Source organism: Mirounga angustirostris, unplaced genomic scaffold (genome assembly GCF_029215605.1).
Source record: "Mirounga angustirostris isolate CCGP_5_RB_7025 unplaced genomic scaffold, mMirAng1.0.hap1 SCAF_7, whole genome shotgun sequence".
Taxonomy (NCBI): domain Eukaryota; kingdom Metazoa; phylum Chordata; class Mammalia; order Carnivora; family Phocidae; genus Mirounga; species Mirounga angustirostris.
The window spans coordinates 120240263-120255677 of record NW_026991715.1 but is presented as its reverse complement, the minus strand read 5'-3'; the positions used below and the strand labels follow the sequence as shown (position 1 = coordinate 120255677).

The following is a 15415-nucleotide window of genomic DNA, read 5'->3' as shown; positions in this document are numbered from 1 at the left end:
GCTGTCGGGTTCGCAGTCCGCAAGCAATACAGAGACAAGTACCATGCACCAATGCCCTGACTTTCTGGAGTAAAAAATGTTCCTGTCTATTGTAGAGACCAGAACAGGCATCATCTTTTTATACTAAGATTCCTAGTTGTAAGAAACTAACGGGTTTATTTTCAACTACTCTTATCAGATCAAGTTTGTAATCTGTTTAAGCAACATAGGTTTCATGAGGTTCATTGCATACTGGCGCCAAAAAGAAAGAAAATGCCTCACCTTTGTTTTATTGGCTTTTTGTCAAGAAAGCAATGTTTTGTATTTTTTTTTAAAGCATTGTTTTAACTCAAATTGTCTCTGTAAAATGTTCTATTCTGAATATATGAACTTTGAAACATATCTTTAAATATATATATATATAGATATATAGATGGTCTCCAACTAAGCTGAAAATAAAATGAACTCTTATTAAGCCCATTATCCTTAATTTCCATTATACAAATCAGAGAAAAGAAGGGAAAGGTCCCCAACTGAAATTCACATAGAAACAGAAAGCAATTAGTTTGGTCTCAATATCCCAGAGACCAAAGGAGTCATATAACTTAGTTTCCCTTGCTTTATTTTCCCCCGACTTGGCCCATCTGCCATCCTATAAAGTATCTAAAACCATTACCATAAACCTGTCATTGCCCATTTCAGTGAATTATGGTGTCAGCTGTTATTAAAAAGGATTTTTTAAGGGGCACCTGGGTGGCTCAGTAGTTAAGCGTCTGCCTTCGGCTCAGGTCATGATCCCGGGGTCCTGGGATCAAGCCCCATATATTGGGCTCCCTGCTCAGCGGGAAGCCTGCTTCCTCCTCTCCCACTCCCCTTGCTTGGGTTCCTGCTCTTGCTATCTGTCAAATAAATAAAATCTTAAAAAAAAAAAAAAAGGATTTTTTAAATGTACTTTAAATGTTTACGTTCTTGGCGTTAAATATTTATCTTTATTGATAATGTGGTGAAAAAACTCAAGGAAAGTCATGTGTTTTGTAAAGCTGATTTTTGACAGTTCTGTTAAAGACAAAAGGAGGGATTTATGGAGACTGAATGGATTCCAAGTATGAGGGACCAGTTTAGCTTCGCTTTGTAAAAAAAAATAAAATAAAAAAATAAGTAAATTTTTTAAGGAAAAAAGAAGTCACTGCTTACCAAGAATTTACCTTGGGTCAATCTGTGAATCATCCATAAACCCAGGATAATTTATCATGTCTATGTGGCCTATAGCTTACAAGCTATTTTAAATGAGCAGTATTTTCATTTGAATCAGATATAGTAAGTTATTTGTTACCGTCTAAACATTTTTTTTTTTTTTTTTTTAAGATTTGTGAGAGAGAGAGCGCACACATGTGTGAGAGCTCAAGCACAAGCAGGGGGAGCGCAAGGCAGAGGAAGAAGCAGGCTCCCAGCTGAGCAAGGAGCCTGATGAGGGACTCGATCCCAGGACCCCCAGATCATGAACCGACCCAAAAGCAGATGCTTAACCGACTGAGCTACCCAGGCATCCCTAAACATTAATTCCTCATCAGAAAAAAAAAGTTGGGATATCTATAAATGAAACACTCTGGCTAATAGAAAGGAAATTAATTAATGCCCGTTTAGTTATCCAAGCACCTTATTGGCTACTCTCCCTTCACGACTTTATCGGTAGTTTTGATGAAATGACCTTTTTGTTTTATAAGTACAATGATTATTAGATTATACGTTAAGATATGTTCATTCAAGTGCAAAAGTAAATCCCTACCCCTGTATGTCATTAATTATCTAGATGAGAGGAACCTATACCTCTAAACTAACCCTTTTTAAATTAAAGATTTTTCAATTAGAAAGGCAATACGTGCTTATTTCAGAAAGGTTTAAAAAACAGAAAAATATAAAAAACAAAGTCATAAAACCCAGAGATAACTGCTGTAAAGTAACTTTTCAAACTACATATATATTTAAGTTAATAGAATTATGCCCTGCTTTTTATTTGTTCAAGGACTAGCACTTCCATTATTATCTTTGACAGTATTATAATATTATGGGAGCGCAGATGGGGTAGAGTCAGAAGAGACCTGGAAGAGTAGTTTTCAACCACGGCTAAAATTCAATCACTTGGGGAGGTTTTAAAAAAACCGAGGCTCCACCTCAGTCCAATTACATCAGAATTCCCAGGAATGAGGACAGGGTCTCAGAGCCCTATTTTAAGTCTCTAGAGTGACTTTAAGGCACAGCCAGAGGTGAGCAGCTCAAGGGAAAAGCAGCCAGCCTTTATGCCATGCTACCTCCCAGAAGTACCCACTTTCACACCTTTCTAGGAGCTATACATCTAGATAAGGTTAAATAGCTTTTTAGAACTTTGTCATTTATATTTTTCCAAGTTTTACCTATTCAAAGGCATTCCAAATATTTCTATTAAAATACTGGTCTTCTGGGGCGCCTGGGTGGCTCAGTCGTTAAGCATCTGCCTTCGGCTCAGGTCATGATCCTAAGGTCATGGGATCAAGCCCTGTGTTGGGCTCCCTGCTCAGCAGTGGAGTCGGCTTCTCCCTCTCCCCCTGCTCATGTGTGTGTGCGCAAATGCTCTCTCTCAAATAAAATCTTTAAAAGTAAAAAAAAAAATTAAAAACTGGTCTTTTTAAAGGCTCCTGGGTTGGGGGCGCCTGAGTGGCTCAGTCGTTAAGCGTCTGCCTTCGGCTCAGGTCATGGTCCCAGGGTCCTGGGATCGAGCCCCGTATCAGGCTCCCTGCTCCGCGGGAAGCCTGCTCTCCCTCTCCCACTCACCCTGCTTGTGTTCCCTCTCTCGCTGTGTCTCTCCCTGTCAAATAAATAAATAAAATCTTTAAAAAATAAAAAATAAAAAATAAAGGCTCCTGGGTGGCTCAGATGGTTAAGTGTCTGCCTTTAGCTCAGGTCACAATCCCAGGGTCCCGGGATTGAGCCCCGTGCTGGGCTCCCTGCTCAGGGGGGAGGCCTGCTTCTCCCTCTCCCTCTGCCCCGCCCCCTGCTCATGCCTTCTCCCCCCCCCATAAACAAAGAGAATCTTAAAAAAACAAACAAACAAACAAAAACTGGTCTTTTTCTTACTCATTCCTAAGAGGTCCCTCTTTTCATATTAGAGCTCATTGCCATGTGTTATACATTTCCCTATTTTTTCTTCATATAAATTTATGACCCCTCCCAATATTATAATCTATATGTAATTAGGTTTAATCTCTTATTTTAGGATTTGTGGATATCATGTCTTGCTTAAAAGGGCTTTAGCAACCTAAGATTTAACTGTCAATTTCTCTTAGTATTTAGTGTTGCACTTTTAAGTTTTTTACAGATTTGAAATATATTTTGGTGTAAAGAGACAGGAACCCATCTTTGTTTTCTCCCCCAACGAATGGCTAGCCAGTTGTCAGCAGCACTATTTACGCTTTACATACATATTTGGAGTATCTCCATCAAAAGCTTAATTTTCAAGTGTCTCTGGAGTCTACTTTTGGGATCTTTATTCTGTTCCAGTGCAGTTTAACCACATGATGGAATACTTTGCAACCACTGAAAGTATCTTTAAAGAATTAATGGACCAACTACAGTAAACTCGAGGCAACCTTGTTATTGAATAAAACAACTCCCATAAGAAAATTAGTTTCCCTAAATTAGCTTTTGAATTCAAGGTCATGTCGAAAATAATACCAAAAAGATTCATGAAATTTCACACACTGATTCTAAAGTTCATTGGAGAAAAGCAGCATGCAAGAATAGCAAAGGAGATTCTACCCAAAAAATGTGGGGAGGGGTCCAACAGTACTATATTAAAAAATTAGAGCTTTTTAGTAGTATCGTAATAAAATAGGAATAGAACAAGTGATGAAAAGAATATAATGAAACTCTAGAATCAAAACCCAAATGTAAGGATGTAGTGTGATAAAGGGAGCAGTTCAACTCAATAAAGAAATGGATCATTCTAAAAAGTGGTATGGGAAAAACTAGTTCAACATGTGGCAATAAATTAGAACCTACCCAAACCAAAAGTACAGATGTAACTAAGAAATATGTAAGTGGGAGATTTTTAAGATCTTGGGAAATGAAAGGCCTTCTAAGCACAAAACCAAAGGCAGAGGGCACCTGGGTGGCTCAGTCGATTAAGCGTCCGCCTTCGGCTCAGCTCACGATCTCAGGGCCCCACATCGGGCTCCCTGCTCAGTGGGGAGCCTGCTTCTCCCTCTCCCTTCCCCTCTGCCACTCCCTCTGCTTGCGCTCTCTCTCAAATGAATAAATAAAAATCTTAAAAAAGAAAAAACCCAAAGGCAGAGATCATTACAGAAAAAAAAGACCGGTATGTGGGACTATAAATTTTTAACAGCATATACTAGAATACAAACAATGGTCCACCCTGCCTTCCCCTGCAACCTTCTATAATGTACAGTCTTTAGAAGAGAGGAATGGTCAAAGTCTAGTAGGTCTAAAAGCAGCTTTCCTTTAACTTCATATATTCACACTGACCTTTGAAGCAGCAACTGACGAAAGTTGCCGCTCTGTGGGCTAATTGTCAGATGATGGGACAGGTAATTACACAGGCGAGCTCCCATGTAAGAGAAATTTGGGATAGATGTGGCCTTTCAAAAAGAAAAAAACTTTTTTAGGACACAAATACATTGTTCTTAATGCAAATACTTAACAGCAACGTTCTAAAGAAGAAAACATTTCCTCCCCTAAAACTGACCACACTCTACAAATGTACAAGTCTTTTTTAGTTGTTAGGCATAAAGAAATTAACTCTCCCTCCCAACTTTACACCAAGATCAAGAACAAAGGAAAAATTCTGAGTTCTCCCCATCATTTACCTGAGGTCACCAGAAAGCAAATAGACAAGACCTCTTTATACTAACCAATTTTTGCATAAGACAGGTGCATGTACCCAGTTGCATAGTGCTAATTATGAAAAGAGTATTTGCCAAACGATTGTTCTGTGGTGTTTTTCAGGGACAGACTGGCACAGACTTTGGCATCTAGCAGTCCAGAGCAAGATTCCCAGGCCTGCACTGAGACCTTGGACATCACTCAACCTCCCTGGGCTTCCATCTGATTCCTAAAAGAAGTGATAAATGGTCCCTGGTACAAGAGATTAACACTTAAAGAATACTCCAAACATACTTGGGGTAAAGCAGAAATAAAGATAAGCTATTCCAAAAACTAAGACCATGAAAAAACACTACATATCAAAGATAGTTTGATATAGCCAAAACAGTACTCAGGAAGTTTTAACTTTAATTGTAGTTTTTAAAGAATAGTAGAAAACACAGTTCACTACCTAATATTAGGTAGCATATTAAAAGGTAAAGGGACCTGACCAAGGTTACAAAGATAGTAGCTAACCATAATCTAGATATAACAAATGGCCTGAGGCCTCTCTGACCCTTTGCTGGGTCTACTTACCAGCTGTGGTAACCTTAGCCAAGTCCCTTAACCTCTGTTAAGATATGTATAAAATAAGGGATAAAAGTAGTATCTTCAACCATGGAGGATTAAACGAGTTAATTACATGTCAGGTGTTACCTAGCATGTAGAAAGTACTTCATAATTACTAGGTCTTTTTATTTCTGATTATTTCCTTGCTTGCAAAGACAACAGACTGGTTTCTCCTGAGATCATTCATGGATGTGTATCTGGTACCACAGAAGACTTGAAATTCAAAAATCATCCTTTTCCCATTATGGGCATTGCCTGTTTTCCTTTAGTTTACTTTTAAAATTATCACGCACAACTTAAAGACAAGAAGTTCTACAAGGCTTGTTATTAAAATTTCATACTTCCCCACTATACCTCAACTTCACTCCCATGGACAACCATTTTCAATTCTTTCAGCTGAAAATCAGGTTTCAACCTCTGTATCTCCATGCTTTGTGATTTCCGTTTGGACATTATTTCTTACTAGTTTCCCTCCATGGACAAGGAATATCCAGCTTTCACCTTGCTTACCCTCACTCCTTTCCACTATGCCAATCTTTCCGCCTACCAACATGGTCATACTATGATTTGATTAGTTTTATGTTTCCTTTTACAGCTGGACCATGTAATATATGGATTTCTACTTTCTTGCACAACTTTGTTTTCCCTAGACTTAAATTTTCTCTACTCTGTTCTTTACTTACATCTCATTGATTTACCCCTAAACTCATAAGTTCCCAAGTTTCTTCTTAATACATTCAAACACAGCAATTATGCTCATCTTACCAGGGAATCTTGCCTGGAGCCTTTTGCCCTACTCCAATGAAGCCCGGCTATTGTCTTGGGATCTCCTTTCACTACCATCTAGATAATCCATTTAGCCATTCCTATAAAATTCTGTTTTCTAGTTTTTACATCTTCATCTCTGGCTTAATTTCCTCTTTTTGGTGGAGTACTTCCCTTCAATAACTTCTCAAGAAGGGTTGTAATAAAACTTCAAACCAGATACTCAGTGCAAAAAGATGTAGAGGGTTTAGTTTTTTGGGGGTTTTTTATTTGTGTTTTTGTTTTGTTTTGGGGGGTTTTAATATTTTAAAGCTATCCTTTTAGTGTCATTCCATTCTTGTCCTAGAGTCTTTCAGAGATTCCACACAGTAAATCAGGGTGATTTTCAACTTTCCCCACTGGCTTGGAATTCAAATTGTTTTTTTTAGATCTGCCCACCTGCTTTCTAGTCTCTAAGACTGGTACTTTAATCTCTTTCCCTCATGTCAGCCCCTACAGGGTTCTGGCTTCTTAAAATCCCCTTCATTTTTGTAGTGGTATTTGGGGAAGAATCAAAGTTGAATATGTATGTTTAATTGCCATTTTTATAACAGGTCTTCTTTTGTTAGTTGCTAGGAGTAAATCCCCCAATGAAATTTAAGAACTGTTGGTGAATCTGTGTATCACTGACACAGAATATTGATAAATAGGGAGTACATATTTGAAGAACTGGCTTTGAGACAATCACAGAAACTAGTTTGTTATATTACAGCCCTTAAGACTAGAACCAGGCAGCCTACGAAGAGCTGAAACTGAAGAGAAGAGAAATCAGAAAAGCACTAACAATTTCTCCATTTTCTTCTCATATTCCTTTGCAATCCATTTAGAGGCCAAAAGTAGGTATCAGGACAAATGGAGCAATTCTATACTCCTAAAACCTCAAGCATGTCCAGAAACCTGAGAGTTGGACAGGTAATACTGGGGTCCAGTAACTATCCAGAACAAGCTGTGAAAGTAGTCAAATGAAACACTAGGTAGGATGAAAATTACCTACTATCATAATCACCCTTCCACATATTCCAAATTCAAGTTGCTCTTTCAGCAATGACTTAAAGAACACTTAAGTTTCTATTTCTATTTATCTCCTACTGTTTTTGGTCAGTTTCAAACAGTGCCCTTAATCTGTCTTCAAAATCCAGTGTTATCTATCTCCCCCACTGAAAATAGCATTAATGTGTCACAGACCAATACGCTAGGATCAAACTTAAATTTTCTGTGAACAATCTAGACGGACAGACTTATGGAATTAAGATGTAAATCCTTGGAAATTTAAAATAAACATAAATGTTGACTCAAGACAGTGTTTTATGGTCTAGCTTTTTTTTGGGGGGGGTGCTCCTTTGTGAGGATGAAGGAAGTTCTCCCGTTGATTTTTTTTTTTCCTCCCCTACTCCAAAAGTGCTATATAATTTGATACCGAGGAAAACAGAATTGCACTCTTTCTGTGTACTGTTAATTTCAGATCCTGTAAAAACACATACTTACCTAGCCTCCCTCATAAATGTCCAACATTCCTTCCAACTGCCTGTACAGAGCCTTGAATCTCCAGTCTGGCTCTAGCCCCTAGATCCCCAGCTACAGGAATTTCATACAACAGAGACTTAAAAGCTCCCATGAACCATAAAAAGTTAAGAAGCATGGAGGCCAGTGAACATGAACGTGAAGGAGCAACCACCACCCCTGGGCTTCAGGAAGCTATCTGATGATCACCTGCGGCATCAGCCAACCTACCTGTTGATAGATGAGTTCTACAAGTTCTTGCAAAGCATCATCTGTTGTAACCCAGCCATTCAGGGTCTCTGCAAACTGTTCAATTTCAGTTTCAAAACTGCCAGGCTGCTCTGTAAGATGATTCAAAAAATCCTGAACATATTCTGATAGAGTAGGATAATCCTCACAACCATCTTCATAGGATTCCTATAGATGAAAAGTTTTAAAAAAATGTTTTAATCCATGCAACGGGCTAAAATAAACCTGAGGCAGCTTTAAGGTGAGCGGTCTCTAGCACAAATGATTCTTCACATAATAAAATTTATTTTCTTCAATAAAATTAAGCCCACTGAATCATTCTTCCTCGCCCAATGGCCAACGTGTTACATTATAGCAGAAGGACTCCATCTAACTGGGTAGGAAATTGTCTTTTCATTCTGGCAGATTTACAAGACAACCGAGAAAATTTAAACCAATATTTCACTATAATACGGACATCAAAATTTTGATCTATTTATGGGTATAACATCTGAGATCTGCTTCAAAGTGGGAAGGAAGAAGGGGCCAGTGATAATAGAAACAAGAATGGCCACAGGTAGCTAACTGTTGAGGCCATGGGGATTCATTATACCCTTCTCGTACCTTTTTTTTTTTTTTTTAAAGATTTTATTTATTCATTTGAGATACAGAGATAGAGAGAGAGAGAAAGCATGAACAGGGAGAGAGGGAGAGGGAGAAGCGGGCTCCTCGCTGAGCCAGGAGCCCAATGTGGGGCTCGATCCCAGGACCCTGGGATCATGACCCGAGCCGAAGGCAGACGCCTAACCATCTGAGCCACCCAGGCGCCCCCCTTTTCGTACTCTTAAAGGTATTTGAGAATTTCTATATTGGGGAGGAAAAAAAGCTAGTAAGACTTGTCATCTGTTAATCCCCAAAGACAGTGAAATATATATAGTTAAGGGACTATAACATTTCCCCATAGTACATTGTGGCAGACTGCTATATCCAGCCTTCTAGCCAACCTTGACTGGAGTAGTTTCCAGCTAATGTTTTACCACTATCACCTTTGGTAGTTCCCAATCTTTTAATTAATGGCTGGAGGCTGAACAGGGGGAGGACTGCAAAAGGTATCAGATTATCAACCCTATACTTGCAATGCCTGGAATACTAACCAAGCATTCTGAAATTTACTTAACAGTTATGATTTAATAATAACTATATTACTGATGAAAGTTACCCTTTTCCAAAGGAGTCAAATGAGAAACCACACGAAAGAATTATGACCATAATATAGAAGCATTTTATGAAGGGGTTAAGTTCTAAAGCCAGTGAGTGCATAAAGAAAAAATAAAATCACACCCAGTCCAAATTCCCCTTAGGAAAGCTCCATGTTAGATGAATACACAATCTTAGTAGAAAGGCTAATCCAACCAGTTGGTCCTACTATTTTTTCAGCTGACCACCACTTAGAGGCCATGTTATGTAGTTTTTATGTATTTCCAGATATTAAAGTGATACTACTTACCATGACAAACTGCATGTGCTATCACAGGCACTAAGGAAATAGAACCAACTGCAGGAAGAGCGGACTCATGTGCCCGTATCATGCTCACAGCGTTTGCTGAGCGGAACAGGTAAACGGACAGATTAAATGTCTAAGCTCAAAACTGAATCCAAATTAAATGACTCCACTCTAAGGGCGCCTGGCTGGGTCAGCTGGTAGTGCAAGGGACTCTTGATCTCAGGGTCCTGAGTTCGACCCCTACACTGGCTACAGAGATTACTTAAAAATAAAAATTTTTTCTTTTTTTTTTTTTTAAAGATTTTATTTATCTATTTGACAGAGAGATAGACAGAAGAGCACAAGCAGAGGGAGTGGCAGAGGGAGAGGGAGAAGCAGGCTCTGCACTGAGGGACTCCAGGATCATGACCTAAGCCGAAGGCAGTCACTCAACCAACTGAGCCACCCAGGCGCCCCTATTTTAGAGTCTTTTAAAAAATTTTTATTTTTGGGGCGCCTGGGTGGCTCAGATGGTTAAGCGTCTGCCTTTGGCTCAGGTCATGATCTCAGGGTCCTGGGATCGAGTCCCGCATTGGGTTCCCTGCTTGGCGGGGAGTCTGCTTCTCCCTCTGACCCTCCCCCCTCTCATGTGCTCTCTCTCATTCTCTCTCTCTCAAATAAATAAATAAAATCTTAAAAAACAAAAAAAGATTAAAAAAAATAAAAGACTCTAAAATAAATTAACATTGACGAAATTCAAATTTATTCATCATAAACATTACAGCTATGTGACAGAGAATTAAATGAGTTAATGAGTAAATGCCCCTGGACCAGTGAAGAGCACACAGTAAGGCATTAAGTCAGCAAATCTTTACATTTCTGAGAAAATACTAAAACATATTCCAATGCCATAGCTGTGTTCTCATACCTAAAGGATCATATCTAAAAGCATCTAAAAATAAAAAGCTATGCTTCTTGGTATGTAGGATGATACTCTGATTAATGAGCTAATAGCCACCAACTGCCTGTAAAATATGGGACAGTCCCTTTAAGAGCTCTGCAAGGCTGCCTCAATCCCAAAAAACTCTGAAGCAAGCATTACTGTTCCCTGTGCACAGATGGAAGAAATGAGCACAGAGCAGTTAAGTCACTTTGGTTATTCATTCAAAACCCTTCACTGAGTGCCTGCTAAGTGCCAAATACTGTTCCAGGTGCTGGGGGTACGGTCTTGGCATGAATAAAGGAAACAAAGTCCCCCTCCAGTGGAGCTTATCTTCCATCACAGAAGACATCATTCAGATCTTAGAATATACTATGAAAAAAAAAAATGGGCTGAAACTAATGTAACACTGTATATTAACTATACTGGAATTAAAAATTTTAAAAATAAGAACAGAGGGACGCCTGGGTGGCTTAGTTAAGCGTCTGCCTTCAGCTCAGGTCATGATCTAAGGGTCTTGGGATCGAGCCCTACATTGGGCTTTCTGCTCAGCAGCAGAGTCCACTTCTCTCTCTGATCTCTCCCTCTGTGATCTCTCTCGCTTTCTGTCAAATAACTAAAATCTTAAAAAAAAAAAAAAGGAAAAAATGGGAAGAATTCTGAAGAATTAACATCTAATCTGAGAAAAAAGAAAAAAATAAAACCAAAAAACCCAGTCCTACAAATACCTAAGGAGAGAGAGTCTATATATAGTAGGCTCAAGAAGCACGTAGGCCCCAAGGATAGGTGCTTACCTGACACCTTTGAGAAAGAAAAGCCAGAACACAGAAACTGAAGATGGGGCAATAGTTAACATTATCAATGAAGCAGATGGGGAAACTGTGTAGGGTCTTGGGGACAACAGGGAGACTGCCTCAAAAGCCAGTGGAAAAACCATCGGGCAAAGGCATAGAAGCTGGGGTATGAACAAGGAAGGACCATGTACCAACTTAAGTAATTTGTAAAGTCACACAGCTAGTTAGAAGAACTGAGCACAGAACAAACCCTGTACTTCTAACCTCTATGCTATACTCCAAGTAACTGACAAAGGCTTATAACCCAACCTTGACATATGTACGAGAAAAATCCATCTAACAATCTATCAACAAAGAACTGGTTAAATATACCAACTTATATCCACATAATGGATCATATAGTCACCTGACAAGATATATTTATATCAATACAGAAATCACCAATATGTTAAAATGAAAAGAACACAGAACCATTATTCTAGTACAGTTTAATTTTAAGAGATTTATAGACTATGAAAAGCTCTGGAAAGATAGACAAGGGATAAACAGTAGTTAGCCCTGGAGTAAATAAATGCTCATATTATGAATAATGACCATTTTTTATAAAATTGTGAAACCAGTTAAGCATTATAAATGTATACATTAAATAGTTTAATATTAGCCAGGTACATATGTGAGTTTCACAATTAAAAATTAGTTTTTGATATATAGTTTTACAGACTTGTAGTGTCCCTATTAAGAGAAAAGAAGGAACCCTACAGGTCCCAACTGAAGGTATTAATGTCTGATTTCTATCAAATGTCATCCACTGTGGCAAAAATGCAGTCTGGAACACTGATTTGTAGTCTTTTCAATAAGACCAATTCTCTTGTAAGAAAATTTGAAGTCTGGGGGTGCCTAGGTGGCTCAGTTGGTTAGGCATGAGACTCTTGATTTTGGCTCAGGTCATTATCTCAGGCTTGTGAGGTAGAGCCCCGTGCTGGGCTCCCTGCTCAGCGGGGAATCTGCTGGAAATTGTCTCTCTCCCTCTGCTCCTCCCTCCGCTCGCATGTGCACATGTGTGCACGCTCTCTAAAATAAATCTTTAAAAAGAAAATCTGAAGTCTGAAAGTAAAAAAGGAAAGCAGAGCTGCTCTAATTGTAAGCATTACAGGGGATTGATCAAGGTGGTGCCTGGCTGGGTCAGTGGAGCAGGTGACTCAATCTCAGGGTCGTGAGTTCAAGCCCTAGGTTGGGTGTAGAGATAACTAAAAATAAACAACGACAGGGAACTGATCAGAGCCTGTTGTTTCAAGCAAAAAAGGAAGCACAGCATACTGTGGACAGACGAGGACTCTAACATGTTTGAGTTATTTCTCTAGTACCAGATTTTTTAGAGTACAAATTTTGTCAGTCTTCAAAGTGGAGTTAGATGGCCTGCAAGCTGAGGAATATTTAAAGTTTTATGTATTTTTCTTAGAATTCTGACAAGATATTAGGGAGGGACATCAGATAGAAAACATACTTTTCATGGAAGATACTCTGAATGCGTTGCTAGAGATCTAAAGCAGCAGGAATAAAAGGAAACTAATCTGACACTTAGATGGTGGAATAATCAAGACTACTTTAGTTAACTGGATTGAAGGGGGCAAGAGTGTGAAAGAAATGTGAGTCAACACACCGTTTTTTTAGCCTGAGTAGCTAGTTAGAATATAAAAAAAAAGTTTGCAGAAGATAAATTCTTTTTTATACTTGAGTTTCAATGGGAGATCCTCATGAACAAGTCAAAACAAATGGAAACACAAGCCAGGAGCTCAGAGGGAGAATCAGATTTCAGGTATCAGTAGACAGGCAATGGTCAGATTCTAGGTGATAGGATCACCAAGGCAGGTAATAAAATGGAAAAAAGAGAACCTCAGGGACTACAATCTGAGAGAAGGAATGATCTGCAAGTTGCAAGGATGAAGAACCGCCACAGTGCCCAAAGGAAAAAGGAGAGGTGCTCATAGAAGAAGCAAATGCTACAGAATAATTTTACACGTTGAAACCTGAAAGAACAATGGTTGCAGTCCTGGAAGTGAAAGACTATGCACAGAGAGGAAAAAATTAAAATTAGTATCTTAACTATTCAGTTCTTATAAAAAGAAACTTCTAAAAGACTGAAAAGGTACCCTTGGCCCCTAGCACAGGACCTGACACACTGGAACTTGTTACACTGCATAGATCATACTGTGGTCAAAGTCTACTAGGATAGGGATTGAGAGAACAATAGATTTTCAGACCCAAAGAGCACCAGTAAAGGTCACAAAAAGTAGTATCAATTCAATTAGGGGGATCAGTCAGCGGAGGTTTGAACAGTGAGAAGTAAATACTAACCGTGAATACTTTTACATTTTGGAGAACATCACTATTGAAAGGCAGAACACAAACAGGCAGTAACTTGAGGGGAATGTTCTTAGAAAAAAGCTGGGAGAGACGGGGGAGGGGGACAGAGAGAGAGAGAGAGAGTGTGTGTGAGTGTGTGTGGTGGGGGGATTTTGGTCTCTTAATAAATGCCTTTTTTTTTTTAAAGATTTTATTTGTTCATTTGACAGAGAGAGAGCACAAGCAGGGGGAGCAGCAGAGGGAGAAGCAGGCTCCCCACAGAGCAGGGAGCCCAATATAGGGCTCGATCCCAGGACTCTGGGATCATGACCCGGGCTGAAGGCAGACACTTAACCAACCGAGCCACCCAGGCGCCCCTTAATAAATGCTTTATGAATTCCTATGGAGAATTTTTGGTTCTTGTTGGTGAGCTGTGATTAAATATTCAAGATGTAATGGTTTGTCATCAGAGAAGAAGCAATGGGCAGGAGTAGATAGATACAGCAACTCCCTGGTAAGAAGGCACGGAAAGCAAGAAATTCTAGCAGTGGGATTACAGGAAGGACTCTAAGATAAAAGGGTTCAGAATTTTGGAAGGGTTAAGAAAGCACAACAAAAGACTATCATAAAGGCTTTTTAGAAAAAAGCATGAAATCTTGGGGTGCCTGGGTGGCGCAGTTAGTTAAGCAGCCAACCCTTAGTTTCAGCTCGGGTCATCATCTCTAGGTGGTGAGATCGAGCCCTGTGTTGAGCTCTGCCCTCAGTGCGGAGTCTGCTTGGGACTCTCTCTCCCTCTCCCTTTGCCCCTCCACCCCGTACTCCTTCTCACTCGCTCTCAAACCTTAAAAAAAAAAAAAAAAGCATGAACTCTTGTGAAGAGATCCAACTCAAAGATACCCAGATTTTCTTATAAATATAAAAGCAGACTCAAGGCATTTCTGTCCATTTTGTTCACTGCTGTATTTCCAGTGGTAATTGTCCAACTTCCTGTTGAATGAGTGAGTGAATATAGCTAACTCTGGATTATGGCTACTACAAAGAGAAGTCTCCCTCACAACAAGACCTTATCCTAAGAGTCAAGGGAAAAACGAGGATATTGCTATTCTGTGACTAAGTAGACAGAGAAAAATGCTTAGCATTGACAAAGGGTAAAAGGGTAAATGAATAAGACTAGACAGTGCACGAGGGCAGAGGTAGCAAGCTTGAATGACTATAGAATCAAGGTGGAATACAAACAAATGAGACAAGCCAGTGAGCAATTAGAGCTCACACACATTCCATCTAAGGGGGCTGCGTCCATTCAGCTCCAGACAATCTTTGCTCTATTAAAGTTAACAGTCCGGGGGCGCCTGGGTGGCTTAGCTGGTTAAGCATCTGACTTGATTTCAGCTCAGGTCACGATCTCAGGGTGGTGAGACTGAGCCCTGCCTCGGGCTCCATGCTCAGCTCAGAGTGAGCTTGAGATTCTCTCTCCCTCTTCCTGTGTCCCTCCCCTGACTCGGGCTCCCGTTCTTTCTCAGTAAATAAGTAAATAAAGTAATAGTCTGGCACAAACACATATTAGGATTTCAAGAGAAACCAGAAAATTCAGATTTGCAACATCTATTTAAGTGTTGGTAGCTTATTAAAAGGTGCCCCTCCCCCCCAAAAAAGATACACCTGCAGGCCACACATGAGTCATGGGCTCCCAGTATGCAATCTGCTCTGGCGGACTGAACAAAGAAGCAGCTGATCTAACAGAGGATATCAAGGAATGCCTAACAGAGGACAGTGGCTCAAAGTAAGTGAACATGGCTCAATACACTGCTCTGTAGCCCAGGAGTCACTTGAACTATGTAGAACTATGTAAACTAGTTTAGT

The 15415-nt window shown here is 39.6% G+C and overlaps 1 protein-coding gene across 4 annotated transcripts in view; it reads right to left on the bottom strand.

Annotated features, from left to right (window-relative positions):
* The window catches only part of PAIP1 (poly(A) binding protein interacting protein 1), a 30845-nt gene that overhangs the window by 11603 nt on the left and 3827 nt on the right, over positions 1-15415 (bottom strand). For all 4 annotated transcript variants that reach the window (XM_045903731.3, XM_045903715.3, XM_045903723.3 and 1 more), the window contains exons 3-4: positions 7999-8184; positions 4498-4610 (exon numbers count right to left, since the gene is read on the bottom strand). In XM_045903731.3, the coding sequence (XP_045759687.1) occupies positions 4498-4610; positions 7999-8184 (299 nt within the window). The remainder of the gene's footprint in view (positions 1-4497; positions 4611-7998; positions 8185-15415) is intronic.